The 19305-nt window shown below is 41.2% G+C and overlaps 1 protein-coding gene across 4 annotated transcripts in view; it reads left to right on the forward strand.

The window, feature by feature from the left end:
• ELMOD1 (ELMO domain containing 1) overlaps positions 1-19305 on the forward strand; it is a 43563-nt gene that overhangs the window by 13846 nt on the left and 10412 nt on the right. For 3 of the 4 annotated variants that reach the window (XM_048294717.1, XM_048294721.1, XM_048294718.1), the window contains exons 2-6: positions 1463-1557; positions 11387-11532; positions 11684-11712; positions 12903-13000; positions 18411-18540. In XM_048294717.1, the coding sequence (XP_048150674.1) occupies positions 1541-1557; positions 11387-11532; positions 11684-11712; positions 12903-13000; positions 18411-18540 (420 nt within the window). In that variant the 5' untranslated portion in view covers positions 1463-1540. Of the gene's footprint in view, positions 1-1462; positions 1558-7735; positions 7859-11386; positions 11533-11683; positions 11713-12902; positions 13001-18410; positions 18541-19305 lie in introns of all 4 variants that reach the window. The other variant, XM_048294720.1, reaches the window with a different exon arrangement.

Consider the following 19305-nt stretch of genomic DNA (forward strand, 5'->3'; position numbering starts at 1 on the left):
CTTGTGTTCATTAATGAACCAGAGTTAGCATCTCTCTGCCCTTGCAAGCAGGTGTCACTGCAGCCAGCACCAATTACAGCTGTATTCAGAGGACAGCAACATGATTCAGCCAGTCAAAAACAATATAAATGAAGGAAGCTTTCACAGTTCAGGGATTATATATTTTTAGCAAGCTGTATGTGATGTAACCCAACAAGATAGCTGTATTTTTCTGAACTTAAATGCTTGTTCTGTTTTTGTCAGCAGGCAATAGCACAATATAAAACTTGCAAGTTACAAAGAGGAAAGAATATGAGAACATGGTAGGGCAAGAAGATTTTTATTCTATCAGTGCTGATACATCCTGCAGAAGAAAACAGGTTTGAGGTTCTCTAGATTTATAAATTTGTGACAAAAGAAGTCAGACTTCTTAAGGCCTTCAGCACTTTTCAACATGCAGTGCTAAGGAAAAATGGGGTCTTAAATGATTTCTTAATGGAAGAACTTTCATTCAGGCCTTTGTGTGTGGTTTGTACTAGTACAGAGCTCAAAAGCATGGTCTTGTTCCCTTTAAGTGTTGGATTAAGTTGTCCCAATAACAGACATGTGTAGCAGTGTCCCATTTTCTGGCAGCAAGTAAAAAAGTTTTAATGCCTTTTACAGGACATGAAGTACAGTAATTTGAAAAGTCTGCATCTTTTAGTCAAATACCACTTGTACGTGCATACTTAATTTTAGAAACTTAAAGTAAAGAGGTGGTGACTGGGGAGAGTCTACAGTACGTAGACAGGGTTATATTTATGAAATTTCTTCACGAATTCTTCCTGTTCTCCTCTGCTGGAACTCTCATGAACATTAATGAACATTAATGAACATTAACTGTAGGACACTAGATCACAGAACCAATGGGCAGCCCGGTCAACTGTATTTTAAGAACTCTGAATTAAAGAAGTGTTTGGGCAACACTCTCAGGCACATGGTGTGACTCTTGGGGTGTCCTGAGCAGGGCCAGGAGTTAGACCCGATAATCCTTCTAGGTCCCTTCCAACTCTGCATATTTTACTGTTCTGTGGTATGTAGCATGCAAATTATGGTGAAGAGAGGACTTCCAACAGCAGAGTGAACTGAATGTCTCTTGAAGCTGCCACTTGGGAGCTGCTGTGAACCAGACAGGTGTTCAAAGAACACAAGTGTTTGAAAATGTCTAGGTACTTCTTCAAGCCTTCTCACTTATTTCTGTATTCTCATTCAAGTTTTTTACTTCTCTGAAAAAACACACAGGTAGTATAGTCTGGTCAAAGTATGTGCTCAGGCTGAAGTGTGAACACCTTATTTTTCATTTTGTTTTTATTTACATGAGATTTTTTCTTAACGTATTTCCCTTGTATTTCCATGGGTGTTTGTTTCAAGAGCAATTTTAAAAAACTGAAGTATCACTTTTTTTTTTTCTATCAGTAAATAAGTCTCAATTCTATTTCTACAGCACTAATATCACCTGTGAAGAAGAGGTCATCAGTGATCAATATATTACAGCTCTAGAAACACCAACCAAACCATCACCATGAAACACTTCCTGAGGTAACTGTTCTGTATTTTCTCAAAAGTGTTGAATTATCCTAATTACTTTTATGCTGCAGTGAGCTAAGTGGTTTAGCTGTTACAAGTATTACAGAAGGTGTAAACTAGTTTATACTAGACTGCTTCCCATTCACCTAGATTTCACTATTTAATTAAAGCTATTTTAATTTAAATTTTCCTTTGCAGTTCTTTTTAGAAGCAAAGAATGTAGGAACTGTCTTGTGGGATTGGAGCAGTGATGTATCAAATCAGTAGTGCCTGATATGTCAGGGGAAAATAGAAGAAATAGTAATATAGAGCAGAGCTTGAAAAACATCGGGTTTTTTCCTTCCTGCTCTTGTCCACTCTCTGGATTTTTGGAGTGTTGTTTGTGAAAGCAGAGAAGCTTGCTGAAGATGTGCAAGTGTTTTTGAAGCTGATTATGTTCAATTTTCAGGAGAAATGTTAATTACTTGCTCCTATATATGGGTTGCAGTTGTTTCCCTATAAACCAGGGATGGAATGGGGGACTTGCAGACAACAGATGTAAGGTGCAGAAAGCCCATGTTGCATTTGTTCTGTAGTTAGTGGAGGGATTTGAACACTTCTCAAAACTAATGCAGATCAAGAGCTTGATTTGTGTATAAACCAAAGAAATCATATTCCGTCTGTATGGGAGGAATCTTTTCAAGAGGACTGAAACATATGCTTCTGTATAGAGCATCTGTCACTATATTTTTCTCCCTTTTTAGACTGCTTGTAGGAAAGAATCTTACACACTATGCATATCAGCATCATTACCTTTAGGCTGATCATCTATAATGGTTTTGTTGCCAAGACAGACATGGCTTAAGCATTTCTGTGGAGTGTTTGGGCCAGCTTCCCCAGGTATCTTGAACCAGCTGCAAAAGGACTCTGTAAGCAGGACATAGACCAGAAGTATAAAGCAACTATTTGTTTCCTAACATCCACAAAACACAGCCAAGGTTGAATTGAGCCTTAATTTAAACATTGGTGTGCTCACCACCTGATAGGCACCAGCCAGGAGGGAAAGAATTGATCCTTGCAGCTCTGTGCCCCAGGTCCTGGGTGGTCCCAGGTCTTCCACCAATTCCATTGGGGCTGGTCCAGTGACCTGAACATTCACAAGTAGCCTGACTAACATCCTTCACTGCTTTTTCCCTTTACAATTTTGTAATCTCATGTCAGAGCCTTTCTTCTGGAATCCTCCTAATTATTTCCTTCTCAACAGTCCTGTCTCTATAATTTTTACCTTTTTTCTCTGTACAGACTTGTTCAGCAGCCTGACCCAAGGTCACAAATTGATGCCACATGGGATTTGGTTCATGAGTCCTTCGTAAAGTGGACTCTACCATCCTGTGAGAGGGGCTAGAACCTCTGGCTGGGATCACAGAGGGTGTTACAGCTTGCCCCCATAATGGTCTGGTATTTTCTGAACATGAAGTAACTTTACTCCCTCCTGATGGAGAAGCTGAGTTGTTGACAAGTTTGAAGCTGCCAGCTCTCTTCCTGTTAAACTACTTGTTCTGCTCACCTTCAGCTCTCCTGGCCCCTTGATGATTTTTCCATGTTGGAGGAAGAGTGCTATTTTGAATATGTGGGCTCCTGAGGCTATCATGGAGAAACTACCCTCTACTTCTCTTCATGTTATTCTCGAAGTCAGTGAATCCTAAAAGATTTGAAAAGTCTTGGTGGTGCTAGATTCTCTTAAATAGTCAAGGTGGATCTTCTGAAAAACAGTTGCTTATCTAAACAGGACAGTCTAGGACTTTGTTATAGAAAGTCCAGTATTCCAAATGGTGAACAGAAAGTTGGATTAAGGGATGGGGGGGAGGAGAGTACAGAGCACCAAAAATATGAACACAGTGTTGAAATAGAAAAGCTATTTCTGTTTGCTTACAAGCATCTGGATTCTCTTATATTATGTTAATCCTTTGACATGAATTGGTAAGGGTACAATCCTCCCCATATTTTGTAAATATAGAAGAAAACCAGAGAGATTAAGAAGCAAAAATCCTCCAAGAAAAGCACTTACTGGGGATAATGAGTTCTGCTCTATGTGTTGCAACCTGCAGTCACAGGTTTGTGTGATGGGGAATAAGGCAGTGAAGTGTGGAACTGCAGGGACATATATGTGCAAGACAAGGATACTAAGCCTTCCAGCTTGGAAATCAGTTGGAAAATAAACAAGTTAACGTATATTGTGTCCCCGTGTTTATCTGTTACCAATAGCAGCACCACCTGGGAGCTTAAATCATCCTTAACTGTTTTTGAAGATCAAAAGCATGGCTGAAATGTAGAATTCTGGTGGCAGGGACTGCTCAGTGGCACAGTGTTCTCCTTGTTGCACAACGTGGAACAGACCCCAGAGTAGCTGATGCTGATGGCATAGATTATCTTTGTGTTTAAAACCAATGAGTTAAGTCTGCACAAACTGCAAGTCATTTTGTTGATTGCAACATGGAAAATGCTATAAAACAGATGGTGAGAGGAACAGGGCTTTAATCTCTGAAGTTATGATAACCTTGACTTTGCTTTCTAAGTAGTGACAGTACTTTACCTGTAGCAACTTCATGCAGCAGATATTCACCTGGAGACCCAAGGAGAACTTTGAAGAGTGGATTTCAAATCCATCTTGCTGTAAGTGTTTAGTGAGGTTGAGAGACAGCTCTGGAAATCATCAAGTCCTATCCCATCGCTCAAAGCAGGGTCAGCTATGGCAGGTTGCTCAGGGCTGCATCCAGACACATTTTGAGCACCTCCAAGGATGGAGATTCTGCAGCCTACCTGAAAAACCTGTTCCATTTCTTTAGAATCATAGAATTCCTTAGGTTGGAAAAGACTTTTAAGATCATTCAATCCAACCATTAACTCAGCACAGTCAAGTCTGCCACTAAACCATGTCACCTGAATGCCACATCTATGCTTCCTTTAAATATCTCCAGTGATGGTGATTTCACCACCTCCCTGGGCAGCCTGTTCCAATGCTTGACAATTCTTTTTGTGAAGAAATTTTAAATAATTTTCAATCTAAACCTTCCCTGGCACAACATGAAGCTGTTTTCTCTTGTCTTGGGAGAACTACACCCTCCTTTCAGGTGGTTGTAGAGAGCGATGAATTTCCCCCACTGAGCCTCCTTTTCTCCAGGCTAAACACCCCCAGCTCCCTCAGCTGCTCCTCACAGGACTTGTGCTCCAGACCCTTCCCCAGCTCCGGTGCCCTTCTCTGGACACGGTCCAGCCCCTCAATGTCTTTCTGGCAGTGAGGGGCCCAGAACTGAACACAGGATTGGAGGTGTGGCCTCAGCAGTGCCGAGTACAGGGAGACGGTCACTGCCCTGGTCCTGCTGGCCACACCATGGCTGATCCAGGCCAGGATGCCATTGGCCTTCTTGGCCACCTGGGCACAGCTGGATCATGCTCAGCTGCTGTTGACCAGCACCCCCAGGTCCTTTGCCACCAGGCAGCTTTCCAGGCACTGCCCCCAGCCTGTAGCACTGCCTGGGGTTGTTGTGACCCCAGTGCAGGACCTGGCACTTGGCCTTGTTGAACCTCACACAACTGGCCCTGGAGGGATCTACCTCTAACAGATCATCACTCCCACCCAACTTGGTTGGAGAAGGAGTCTGTCTGTTAAACAGTCTAGTAGTTGGAGTAGCTCTAAATCCCTAAATTTAGACTCTTATGCTCATATTTCCAATTCAAGGTGATGTCCAAATGAAAATAGCTGGTTTAGGTTTCTTTTCTTTTCCAGAAAGGAAACCGAAACCAGCTTGCTCTGATAAGAATTATTTCTGACATCTGAAATATTACTTATGAAAAAATAAAGCTGTTTCTCAGTTAAATACTTAATCTTTCAGGGCTTTCTCTTTTTGTTGTAAAGGGGTTCTGAGGAATCTGTCAACAACACTTCTACTTTGACTGTAACTTATCTTAAACATCTGAAATAATAACTTGAAAAACCAACTCTAGTAGACCCTTAGGTTTTTTTCAGTAAATCCTAGAAATCTGACATCTTTTCTTGATCTACTGCAAAGCAGACTGTAAGCACTAGCAGATTTTAAGTGTACTGGAGTCATATCAGATAAAATGAAAATCAAATCAGCAAAGAGCAAGAACAGTGAATGTGTGGAAAGCTGCTGTTAAAATCTATTCTTATGTCTTCCCCAGTTGCCACGGTGAGTTGCTCCCATGTCTAAATGGGGAGATAAGGTGGATTTCAGTTGTCAAGTCTGCCAAGGCACAGAATGAAAGCAATTTCTTGTATTTTAAAGGAGGTAACAGCAGGTCTGACTATGGCAGAAATGGTGACTGCTACCTCATTTCTTGGTTGACCTTGTATACACACTGTAAATTATGCACATAAACCAAAGATAGTCAAGTTAATGAGCAGGGTTGTATCACTTGCTTACTCACCCATTTGGACAACTTATCAGCCATGACTCATGTGTCCTTGACTTCTCAAACTGTAATCAGAATTCTCAGAAAGGAAATACTGATATGTACTGTACTCTCTTCTGAGATGAGTATGTCCTTCAGGAAAAATAACAATCTTTAGTATCCATAGGACCTAAAACAGGACACAAAGGAAAGAAAATGATGTGTAAGTATGCTCAGTGACTTGTGACTTTTGTTTCATTCTTTTAAAAGAGGGGCTTTGGGGGTGTGCGTTTTTTTGGTTTGGTTTGGGGTTGGTTTGGGGTTTGTTTTGTGTTTGGGGTTTTTCTGGTAGGGGTGGCTTTTTGGTTTGGGGTTTTTTTTTGTTTTAGGGGTTTGCTTGCTTTCCCCCCAGTTTTAAGTCCAGTAACTAGCATTGAATATCTAGTTGAAATTTTTCGTTTTATCCAGAGTACCTATGTTTGTTACTAGCTCTGAAAATACTAAAATTCTGAAATTACTGAGGGAGGGAATAAGCACCTTTTATTTTATTAGTTTCAAAAATGTTGCACAGTAATTAATCCCTACATCCCTTCCGGAAGTACTTTGTGTTGCATTATACATACACCTTGCTGTTTAGGTGAACAGATCACACAGGAAAGAGCTTCACAGAAATTCTGGGCAACTTTGGAAAGTTTTGTTCAATTTTGCTTCTGACAGTTTATCATGGAGAAGGTTGTTTAGGGCCAGTCACCTTTAAATAAAAAGCCAGTTTCCATGAAAATGTGATGTCATACTGTCATTGGAGAGAGATGTAAGTTCTAATAGCCATCTCATGTGCCATTTCCGTCACACTGTCCCAGCATCAGCTGGGCTAGTTGAGGGCAAACCTGGAAATGCCTTGTTGAAAACCACTCATGTCCTTCCCTTTGCAGTGTTGGGGTGAGAAACAACGTGCTCAGAGCTCTCTGCTGGTCACTGCCACGTGCTTGCTTTCCCCAGGCAGAGCAGCACATGCTGTGGAAAATAGAAGTACTGTCACTGCTGCAGCAGTACTCTTATGTTGTGCTAGTTTTGGCTCTAAATTGCTCTGTGTCTTGCAAGGATCTGAACAATTGTAGAAACCCCTTTCTTTGTCCTTTTTGTCATGGAAGAGAGCTCTCCAGAATCTCTTCTGAGCCCCATTATTGCTGATAGAGATTGTTTGCTTGATTGGGTTTGTCATACAGCATCCTTGGCAAGGGAACCAAATGTTGATTTGACATCTTATTATGCAGTTTTTTCTTTGTTTTACTTGAATAAATGTTCATATGAGCTGTTTTAATGCATGTATAAACACAAATATGCAGGTCTTTACAGCTGCTTGGAATACAGGAGAAGGAACTTGGATTGGAATAGGAAAGAGTAGAGTGTGAGTTTCTGAGGAATGCCTTCATTCCTGGAATACTTCTGTTCTTAAACCTCACCTCAGGATCTGAAATAATGCGGTACATGACCACATAAACTATTTTCTGTGCTGAGAAACCTTCACAGGCAAGCAGGTGGGGAAAAACCCACAGAACAAATAAACAAGAATAACAAACCAAGGAAAAAAAACCACGGAGGAGACTAAGTGGAGAGGAGGTTTGGAAGTTAGCTCTGAAACAAACCAGAAATTAGTGCTGCTGTGCCACAGTCAAACATGTGGCTCGTGCTGTGCTTTTGGGGGTTCCCGTTCCTGATACACTGTGTTTTGTTCTAAAGTGCATAGGGGCTAGCATAAAACTTGTCTTGCATAATCACTGGTGTGCTTTTATTACAGGATTTCTGCAAGCAAGAATTCCCTTTTATAAACAGCTTGTGATAGTTTTTGTGTCTATCGTGTTACAAATGGAAGGTTTCAACAATTGTAAGCTTGAGATGGATGAGTAGTAGAAAACTGAAGGTACCCACAAAGGCTAACTTTCTTCTATAAGCTACCTAGTCAAAATTAGTGTGTGTTTGGTTTATTAGTAATAGCTGCTAAGCATATTTTAGTGAATCACAGGAGGAGTGCTTGTGTGTTGTAGCGTCATGTTTTTAGTAGATTAATTTTTATTAATCTTTGTGCAAACCACAGCCAAAGCAGAGCTTTAGTGGAGAAAGTGGTTGCAATTATGTGGTCACAGCTCTATCCCATTTGGAGTCTTCCCTTCAATTTGCAAATCTGTCCTTGAGCCTAAGGCAAAAATATGTAATTCAAATGCACCTGATACCTTCCCTCCTCTAAGCCCCCAAAACTTATCCACAACATGCAGTATTCAATTATCCACAATATAGTAATCAAAATGTTTTTTAATGAAATGGGTTGTCATGTTTCAGCATTGGAGGCAACTAAGTATAGGCATGAACTTTCTTAAAGGGCATGTGGTTTTTACAGGAGCTGTCTTGCTCACTAGAAGGAAATCTTACATGGACTGTTAACATGACTTTAAGTGAGTCTTTCCTCTCATCTTCCATATAAATGGGCTCTCTGTATTTTTTTGCTTTAAAAGAGACCTAACATTTGGAAACAAAGCAGACTGAAAGAAAGCAACTCTAATTCCTACTACAAATCTATGATGAAAACTCAAGACTTTGTTTTACCGTACTCCACCTTTCAATTTGGTGTTTTCCTGTGCCTTTAGCCTGACTACAGAGCTGAGTTGTGCTGAGGAAACTAAGGAATGGCTATAGATTATATTTGAATTCTTCACGGATGTGGCACTACTCAGATCTGTGAAGGTTGATATCAGATGTCTACTGGAAAACCAAAATGCCCAATGTTAGCCTATGGGGTTTTCCAAGCCACTATTAAAGGCTGCAGTTGAAGGTATTTGTTAACTTTATCTGAGATTGATTATTTGATATATCCCAAGGCCAGTTGGATGGGGTTTTGAGCAACTTGGTCTGGTGGAAGGTGTCCCTGCCCATGACTGGGGGGAGTTTGGAACAAGATAATCTTTAAGGTCCCTTCCAGCCCAAATCATTCTGTGTTGATTCTATTACTCTATTTCTGACTGTTGGAAAATTAAAAAATGGCTGCTTGCCTGATGATGGCCTTGACTCCTGGTACTTGGTGCTGTTCTCAATATTGAAGGTGATAACCTGCTGTGAAGCACAAGTTAGCTCCTCACAGTAGTGTGTTCTGGCACTTGAACAGATCTCATCTTGAGTCAGGGATGAGGGAGTACCCAAATACTTTGATGTTAGCACCTGAAACTTCTTTTTTTGTCTAAAACTTGATTCCATCATGGGACTGATTCCCCATTCTTTAGGTGTCAACTTATATCTAAAATAGAGGCTTCCTGTTGCATAAAACCAAGGAGGCTTGCCTGCATGCAGGCATTGGGGAGTACTAAGTGAATTACCTAAAAGTGTGAAGATAAAGTGGATGCTTTTAAAGCATTTTAAATACTTGTGTGGATGCTTTCCATTTAGACATAAAATGTCTTTAGTTCCCATAGCTTAATCCCCCTTCAAAGATGATTAAGCTGAAGCTAACATAAAGCAGATTAAACTCCTGTGTGGACATTAACACGCATTAATTCATCTTCCCTTCCTTGAACATCCTTCTACACCATGCCCTTCAGGAAGTTTTTAGCAAGTGATGGAGCTCTTCAAGCTTTACATACATACATATACGTATTTATAACTGATTTGAGTATCTGGAATTCAGTATTTTGAAATAATTACTGCAGTCTATTGAAAAGGATAATAGATTCTCCTAAGAAATAACTGTCCTTTGAAAGCATCAACAGCAGAAAATAATTGGCTAATGACGAATATTCATACACACAGGCTTAGAACATAATGGACCAAACTATTTGTGAATATTTATTGGCAAGCTAGCATATCAAAGTTGTATTGATGTTTTCCTATAATATAATCACAGAATATGATCACAGAGAGGTTGAGATTGGAAGACACATGTGGAGGTCATCTACTCCATCCCCCTGTTCTAGCAGAACCACTTGTAACCAAGGACCAGGCCCAAATGGCAATGTTCCTACTGTTAGTTCTTCGCAATTTGTCTTTTATGGGATGTGTTTCTGAACCCGGGGACTGTGGATGGATCCATGTGCACCCCAGGAGGTTGACAGATAGTTGGGTAACATGGCAGGATCTGTGCCATCATAGCCAGAGAAACAAGAAAGATAAAATATTTCCAAATAAGTTGTTTCCCATAAAAAGTATGGGTTTGGGGTGTGTTGTGTAATTGGGGTAGCAGTATGTGGGCTTTGGTAGCAGCTGTAATGCTAATCAAGTTTAAAATAGAGTGTTTCTCATGTACGTGGGCTTTTGTAGGATCCCAGCTGAACCTGGGAGGGACCTTAGCAGGCCTCGGGTCCAACCTCCTTCTCACAGCAGGGTTAGCACTGAGGCCAGACTGGGCTACTTGGGGCTTCTTCCAGTCAAGGATTAAAAAACTGAGGAAGGAGACTTCACAGCCTCTCTGGGCAGCCTGTGCCACTACCTGACTGTCCTCGAGGGGAAAAAGCTTCTCTTCACCAAGCTGATTCTCTTGTGTTTCAGCTTAGGACTATTGTCCCTTGTCTACTGGCCTTGCACTGTCAAGAGCCCAGCTCTGTTTCTTCCAAGATCTTCCCACAGGCAGTGGGGGCTGCTGCTAGATCCCCTGTCTCTGCTTCAGTTGGAACAAGCCCATCTCTCCCAGCCTCTCCTCACAGGGTTTCTGCTCCAGCCCTACCATCTCCACTGAAATACATCCAGTTTGTCAAAGTCTGTCTTCTGTTGCTGAGGCTCAAAACTAGTTGCAGTAGCTAAATAAAGGCTTTCTTGGCTTACTGTCAGTTCTATACTTTGAGAAATTGTGCAGCATCAGTGCTGTGTAACAGCTGATCTTGGGAAGAACTGGCAATCCTCAGGACAGGTCCTTAAGCACCTTTTCTTTTGAAAGGGAGGAAGCTTCGATTGCGTTAATTTTCATTCTTGTGGACCTGACATGAATGCTCTCAGCATGTCAAGTTTGTCAGGATAACTAACCACTCTTCTTGGAGCAGATGGTTGCTGAGGCAAAACTAAGCTGGGGTGTAGTGTCTTCTTGGATTCTCAGCATCCATCGTATCAGGGTGAGCTGTACTGCCTGCTCATGTAGTCCTGTTTCCCCAAAGCATCGGTAGGAACTATACAGTCTTCTATGTTAAGAGGGCAAAGAGTTTTCTATAAGTACTCTTTTGAAACCTCTGGAGTTTACTTATTCTGTGCTTGTAGTTGTGGTGCTTTCTGTGTGGGTTGTTTCGTTGGCTAATACTGAAAAGCGCCATTTAACATTTACTGGCATAAATGTTTGTAGTGTGTTTGCTGCTTTTGCTCTAAAGGTGCCCTTAGGCAATGGGAGTTTGGGGTGAGGAAGTCTTTTCTGTTTGGGTGGTTAACAGGTTGAAATAAACTCTGCTCCAGACTCTTATTTTCAGTCTTCCTCTTTTGCCAGGATGTTTGTCCAGGTATGCCTGTACTTCTACTGCAAATGCTTGTGGCGCTGCCTGAAATTTGTGGTCAGGAAACTAACAGGTCAATGTGAATTGCAAAGGATCTGTTACAATACCAAACCTGGAGCTGCCAGAACTATGAAAATAGGTAACTGCAAAATATTTAGTTCTGCACACCTTTGTAACTTTCTGCGTGTGCTAAAAATAGCATGCCATTGTTATCAGAAGTAAGTTGTTAAATTGATCCAATGTCAAAATGCTCATCTGACATGATGCTTTCAAATACTGTTCCCTTACAGAGGCATCCCTGAAAGGTTCAAAAAGCAAGGTGAGTGAAAGATCTTGTTATTCATCTTTTCTATTGTGTCCTGTGCTGTTGGTTTGTTCAGTCTGCTCTTTGCTCACCCCAAAAAATCACTTTAAGATTTGATATGATTTTACATTTAAACCATTTTCCACTGAAGAGGGTCTTGTGTCTGCAATAGCAGTTGATCTTGCAAAGTCAGGTAGAGTGTCCTGTGTTCCAGGGACAGGCCCACCGTGGCAAGGATGGAATCAAGGGAAAAATTTGCCGTGGTGGAGATGATGAGAGTGAAGTGTTGTAATCTAGGGTTCTTGGCTTGATTCCTCATCCTGTCTTAGAATATCTGTAATCTGCAGTCAGTCACTTGCAAACTTAGAAGAAAAAAGTAAGTTTTTGTCTGGAAAGGAACTTTCCCAACTTTGTTCCCTCCTTTCCTTTTAAATGCATTAATGGGGACAAGCCTCTCTCACTTCATCCTTTTACTGTACTAGTGGTTATGCTAATCTAAATTCTTCTCTAAAGGATTTGTGTATATGTTAAGTAGCATCTTTCAGCCTTTAAATTCTGTCACAAGAGTCAGTGATGTTGAAAAGCTTACCTCAGCATTAGCAAAAATGATGTCATGGAGCTCTTAGTTCAGCATAGTACTTCCAAATGTATTTCTAGCACAAACAGAAAGGCAGAATCTTATTTAAAAGCTTGCATTTAAGCAAGTCTGTAGTTCTGAGACAAAGCACAAGAAAGTTGAACCTCTTAAATTTTCAGATGGCATGTTGGTTTTTGAATACTGAACTTCCAGGGGCATTTCTACAAATAGCAATTATGTGTGAAAGAAAGGAAAGAATGTTTTGCTGTGTTACTGCAACATGTGGAGAGAGGGAATGTCAAATGAAGGCTAGAAATTCCAGTGTAATTAGGGGGATGGTCTGAAGCTGCTTCTTGATCTGCACTGAGGCCTTTGATCATCTTCACTGACAGCTACCACAGAAATGCAATAAACTGACTACAAGGGCCAAGAGACTCAAGTTCTTATGGGGCAAGTGCTCTGAAATGAGTCAGTAGGGTTGAATAGTTTGGAAAGATACGCACATGTGTTGAGTTGGGTCTTCTGGGCTCTTAATGTAGAAGCTTTCGGGTATCAAATTTAGCATTGTTAACTTCTGTTGAGTAATAGCTTCTAAAGGAATTAATGTGTGTTTAAAACCTCTTTTTAGCGGCTGCAAACATCAGTAAATGTTCACCCTGATGCTATTGAAAAAACAATAGATGACATCATGGAGCTGAAAAGGATTAATCCAGATATAAATCCACAGTAAGTTCATAGTTTCCTTACAGAGCAAGTGGGAATTACTGATTTCCTCAGTGCCTAGGTCCATGGAGAACTGGTTCTCCATAGTTTTTGTGGCACACAGTTTGAAGACGAATCCTGTCTCTCAGCATAAAATTCTCATTTTAGCTTTGCCGTAAAAAAACAAATGTAAGAATGAATGATTTTTTAATGGTGACTTGTCCCAAGTTTTTTATCTAGCTGGTTCTGTCTTAGTATATTGTCAATGCATGGATTTATGGGGGTCATTTCCCCTGGGATAAAATACCACCAAACCAGGGATCCTGGCAGGGACAGTGATGGCTTCTTAGAAAGGCTGTATGTGGCCTTTTGAGTAGGGAAGAAAACATCCTGGTTTAGCTGATATAAACATGTACTGGTTTGCATTTTAAAACTGCCTTTAATTATCCAAACAGAAGTTTTAATGATATAACATCACTTTTTTACTATATTTATTTATATTTATTATTGTAAGAAGATATTTATTACTGTAAGAAGAGATTGACAATCAACCATTAAATTTACAAGTGTGTATTTCAAGAGTAGATGATAACACTTTCGTGGTTGCTTTACCTCTCATTTCCTAGCTTAAGGCACAAGATGTCTAGGTCAGGAGTCACTAGGAGGTAAGTTGAGACCTGTATTAGCCAGGTGATCAGTCTGAGGTTCACTCCTCTTCCCAAGCTTGAAGTTGACATACATAATTAAAAATGGGCATCCATAAATTGATAGCTACTTTTCTTTAAGTGGTCATCAGCATCAACAGATAATGTGGTCCCAAGGTCTGGCTGAGAGACAACTGTTGTGATGGTGACCACACTACCAAGAATTCTAAAAATGGTGACCCAGCAATTAAAGAAGGGAAGAAAATAACAGAAACAAAACAAAGAGAACCCCTCATTCTCATAGGTGAGAAGCCCTTTGAATTTTTTCTGGAAGTAAGCACAGAGCTTTTCCAGGGGTGTCTCTTGGCCCTGCCCACATGCTGTTCAAAGGGAGGGATGAAAGACCAGCTGCTTCAAGTGGATGTGAGGCCTTTCTGAGAGGCTGCCATCTGAGGAGGGTGTCACAGCACTGGTACTCTTGTGTTACACAGGATGCTGATAGCTGAAATACAGAAAAAAACCAGCAATAGCAAAATTAGTGAAGGTGATATATGAGGAAAAACTGCAGGATGTAAATGTGCACAGCTCAGAGCCTGTCCTGTGGACATCAGTACTTGGAATGTTTAGCAGTCAGGATGATCCAAATTCTAGCTTCTCAGTGTTGGACCCTTGGGAAAATGGATGGAATGATTTCAGGAGAAAACAAGAAATTATTATTTTGTATGACACCAGAGATTGCCCTCTGATTCTCTTCATGGCATGCCTTTGGCCTCTGAAGAAATGTTGACCTTCAGAAGAGAGAGAGAACAGAGGTGCAAATGACTTCTCCTTGCTTCAGGAGGAAGCTTGCTTCTCCTTGCTTCAGGACCCTGAACTTTAGGTCATATTTTGAGTGATCTTGTCCTTCCAGTACATGAAGGCAGCCTACAAGACATCTGGAGAGGGAGTTTTACAAGAGCCTGTAGTGACAGGAGGAGAGGGAATTGATTAAAATTGAAAGAGTAGGTTTAGATTAGATGTTAGGAAGAAATTCTTTACGGTGAGGATGGTGAGGCACTGAAACAGGTTTCCCAGAGAAGTTGTGGATGCCCCATCCCTAGAAGTGTTCAAGGCCAGGTTAAGTGGGGCTATGAACAACCTGATCTAGTGGAAGGTGTCCCTGCTCATGGCAGTGGAGTTAGGACTAGACTAACTTTAAGGTCCCTTCCAACCCAAACCATTCTGTGACTTGACAATAATATTTTTTTTTAAATACCACACAAAGGGAGAAAAAACCCCCAAACAACTCAAACACAAAATCGCCTGAATTATCTTTTCTGATCCCAGTGGTGTTCATATGCTTAGCACAGGACAAATGCTTCACTATTTTTAGACAAGAACCCTTGCACTCAATATTTTACTGCATTTGAGTCTTTCATCCCCTTTCCCCCTTGCACTCCCTTCAGTCTGGTAAAATATATTTTTAAAACAGTGAGGAATGGGGGCCTGAACTATGCAAGATGATGCCACATACATAGATACACACTCTACCCCTAAATCGGTCCTTATATTAAATTAAACATATTTCTGCTAAACGTTAGACATCTGCACTGAAGTTTTACATGTGAGCCATTTATTTTATACTGAAGTTTTCTGGAGAAATTTGAGCAAAAGCAGGTCAGCTGTTTCTTTAGACATGATTAAGGAAAATCCAATGCCTTGCCTTCTCTTGAACATAAAAAACCTGCATCCAAATCATCTTGTTTAGAAGCTCTGGCCTTGTGTTGGCAGACACTTGAAATCTCCTGGGGTAAGGACAAGGGAGCGAGTCATACTGTATGTGTTTCTGCAAATCTATGCAGTCATTTTTGTTAATGTGGCATCTTTGCAGAGCTGACCTAGCATCCCAGGGCTGCCTGCATTGGGCTGTTCTTGAAGGCTGTGTGATCTGAAGAGGAGGACGTGGCCCACAGTAATTTTCCTTTATCAATGCCTCTCAGATAAGGGTGTATTTAGCAGTAGGACCAAGTAGGTTGAATAACCTGGTGGTGACATGTGCAGTCTACACTAACTATGGAAGCAGAGATAGAATCACAGAAAGGCTTGGGTTGGTAGGGAACTTAAGGATCATGTAGTTCCCCAGCTCCAGTTTTGGGCTTGCCTTCATCTGGTGGAGCACCTGGAGCTGAGAACAGTGCGGGTGCAAGCCGAGGTACGTTGCTCCTGTGCTGTGAGAACTGCCACAGCCAGCACAAAGATGACAAGGAGCAGGTGTGGGACATCAGCAGCTCACCCCCATCCTGTGTTTGGCAAGAAGAACAAAGCCTTAATGAAAATGAAAGTTCATTCGACCCCCATCCCCTCACCCAAATAACATTGCATGGAACTCTTGACTGCCTTTAGATAAAGTGCAAAAATGGTTTACTTTGAATGTATTGTGCACCTTGGATCTTAAAAACATTTTTTTTTAAATATAAAATTGCTCGGCTTTGCCGCAGCCTGTGTTGTGCTGCTCTAAACTCTTCTGAGGCTATAGAGAAGTTAAAAACATTATGGCTGTAATTTAGTGATACTCTGCAGCAAATCACAGTCTGTCAGGCTTTTCAGCTTTCTCTGAAAAGCAGACTTTCTGTAAAATTGGAGGCTATAGCTAGTGAAGCATGTTAAAAAACCCAAAAAACAAAAAAAACCCACACCAAAAAAACCAAACAGAAAAGGAGGATGGAAAATGCTGTGCAGCTTTTTCTGTCTGAAAGGGTTATAGCCTCAAATGGGATAAAATTGCAGCGTGAGAAATGGATTAATGCTCACATCTCTGATTCTGTAGATTAACCATGGAATCATTTAGGTTAGAAAAGGTTTAAAATCCTCAAGTGCAACAGTTAACACAGCACTGCCAAATCCATCACTAATCCATGTCCCTAAGTGCCACATCTACACACCTTTTAAATACCTCCAGGGATGGTGACTACTACTTTCCTGGGCAGCCTGTTTCAGGGCTTGACAAACCTTTTAGTGAAGAAATTCTCCCTAATATCCAATTTAACCTTTTTCTGGGGCAACCTGAGGCAATTTCCTCTTGTACTGTCATTTGTTACTTACGAGGAGACACTGACCCCCACCAGGCTACAGCCTCCTTTCAGGCAGTTTTAGAGAGCAGTAAGGTCTCCCCTGATCCTCCTTTTCTCCAGGATAAACACCCCCAGCTCCCTCAGCTGCTCCTCACAGGACTTGTGCTCCAGACCCTTCCCCAGCTCCGGTGCCCTTCTCTGGACACGCTCCAGCCCCTCAATGTCTTTCTTGTCGTGGGGGGTCCAAGAGCTCTGACTTGTTGAATCTCATACAATTGGCCCTGGCCCTTTGATCCAGCCTGTCCAGATCCCTCTGCAGACTCTTCCTGCCCTCCAGCAGATCAACACTCTTGCCCCACTTGGTATCAGCTGCAAACTGACTGAGGATGCACTTGGTCCTCTCATCCAGATCATCGATAAAGATATTAAACAGAACTGGTCCCAAAATGATCCTTGGAGAACACCACTTATGACCAGCCCCCAGCTGGATGTGGCTCCATTCCCCACCACTCTCTGGGCTTGGTCATTCAGCCAGTGTTTTACCCAGTGAACAGTGCACCCACCCAAGCCACGAGCAGCCAGCTTCTCCAGTAGAGGAAAACAGTGTCAAAGGCCTTAGTAAAGTTCAGGAAGACGACATCCACATCCTTTCCCTCATCCCCTAGGCAGGTCACCTTGCCATAGAAGGAGATCAATTTAGACAAGCAGGACCTGCCTCAAAAGACAAGCAGTGAAAATTCTTCTGTTCAGAAAATTTAAGAGTATTACCGAATAAACAAAATGTTTCAGTGTATCAAACACGACAGATGAGGAACCTGTGCAACTTAGTATCAGTGCAGCCTGTGTTCCACAGAGGAATAAGGGTGCACGCTTAGCTTGCCCTCCAAATTCATACTAGGGTGTTCAAATAATTTTAGACACTATTAAATATTAAAGGACTTATTCCCACGTATAAGCATATATTTCTATGAGCATGGGAGTTGCACACTGCATGACTTGCATTTTGTATTATAAAATCTTAATGTAAATCTGTTGTTTGGTGCAGGGTTTTCTGGTGGGTTTTTTTTAAGTTTGGATTGGGGTTTTTTGAGGCTAGTTATTTCATGTGTGTTGGGTTTGGTTTTTTTGATGATGCATCAGGAAATGTAAAAAGGAAACACAAAAATCTGCATTATAATGAAAAAAGAACCATTATGATGCTTCTTAACATAGACAAAAGCCAAATCTGCCTGGAGGCAGATTTGAAACTATATTACTTCGGGGTTTTAGCTTCTTTATGCTAGCTTTTGTGGCACAGAAGCAAAATGATTATTTTTGCTTTTTGCTGAGTTTTCTCTCCCCCCTCAGCCCTTTTCAAGTTCACATCTCTGATCCCAGAGAATTGTTTGAGAAGCTGTCTTTGGAATGAGGAGAAAGATTCAGTAATGTGCTGTTATAGGCATTCAAAGCTGCTGTGTATAATTATTATGGGATTTCAGTGTGAAAAATCACTGTTCACGGTTTTAAAAAAATCCCAAGTATTATCATCTAAGGAAGGCACTAAATGAGACTATGCCTTTCACAATGCCTTGTTTAATGTAATATTGATCTCTTGGAAATTTTCCCGTTGCAATTGAAGTGTTAGGCTATCAATTCATGGAGGTAACACTAGTCATGTGTATTAACTGTGTGTGTACATGGTAGCACTGTTTCATGGCCATACATGATTGAGTTGGAGAATATTGCTCCTCCCACCCTCAGGTTGGGAGTATCTCTTCAGGCATGCCTGCTGCAGATTGTGGGGTACAGAAACCTTATTGCAGAGGTTGAGAAGCTGCGCCGAGAGCCTTACGATTCAGAGAATCCGCAACACGAGGAAATGCTCCTGAAGGTAGGCGCTGAAGAGGTACTTAGAGGGCATCTTGTATTCATGTCAGCTCCCAAGCCTGGTTCATAAACCTATTTGAAACATCCAGAGCTATTGTCACCTTCCTTTATCGTGTACCTGTTTGAAGATAAGACTACACAGCATTATAATCTGGTCTGGGTGTAACACCTGCCAAGCAAGCAGCTCACTCCCCAGCTGATAAATGAATTTCCCTTGGTTGGACTATGTCTAGGCGCTGGATATGCAGCTCTTAGAGCACTTTTCTGCAGTGAGCTCTGGAAAAATAGCTTTATGTCCTACTTCAGTACACCTTTCTCCAACACAAGAAGGATATTTTTCTCTATTAATCAAATTACAAATTAATTTTTTTGATTTCTTGTATTTTTGAGGGCAGTGTCTACCAGTGGCAAACATCTGTTTTTATTATGTTGAATGGAAGAGTGGGAGTTGATGACTTACACATTTATAGTTACCAAATATATTTTCGAATGAAAACAAAATGAAACGATTCTTTAGATAAGACATGCAGAGCTATGCAATCCTTACCAAATGGGTTTTACTTCCTTCGTGCTTTCAGGAAAGCCTTGCACTGGAACAGATAATAAAAGCTTTTTTTTTTCTTGAAGCCATAAGCAGAGGAAGAGCTAGAGAGTTCTTATACTAGAAGGAAACTGAGGAAAGACTAAAGGGTCTGGAAAACCGTCTAATAGCAAGCCCTGGTCCTGATCCCGGTTTTAACCACCGCTATTGCAAGATGCTTCAGAGGAA

This window comes from Corvus hawaiiensis, chromosome 2, assembly GCF_020740725.1.
Source record: "Corvus hawaiiensis isolate bCorHaw1 chromosome 2, bCorHaw1.pri.cur, whole genome shotgun sequence".
NCBI lineage: Eukaryota > Metazoa > Chordata > Aves > Passeriformes > Corvidae > Corvus > Corvus hawaiiensis.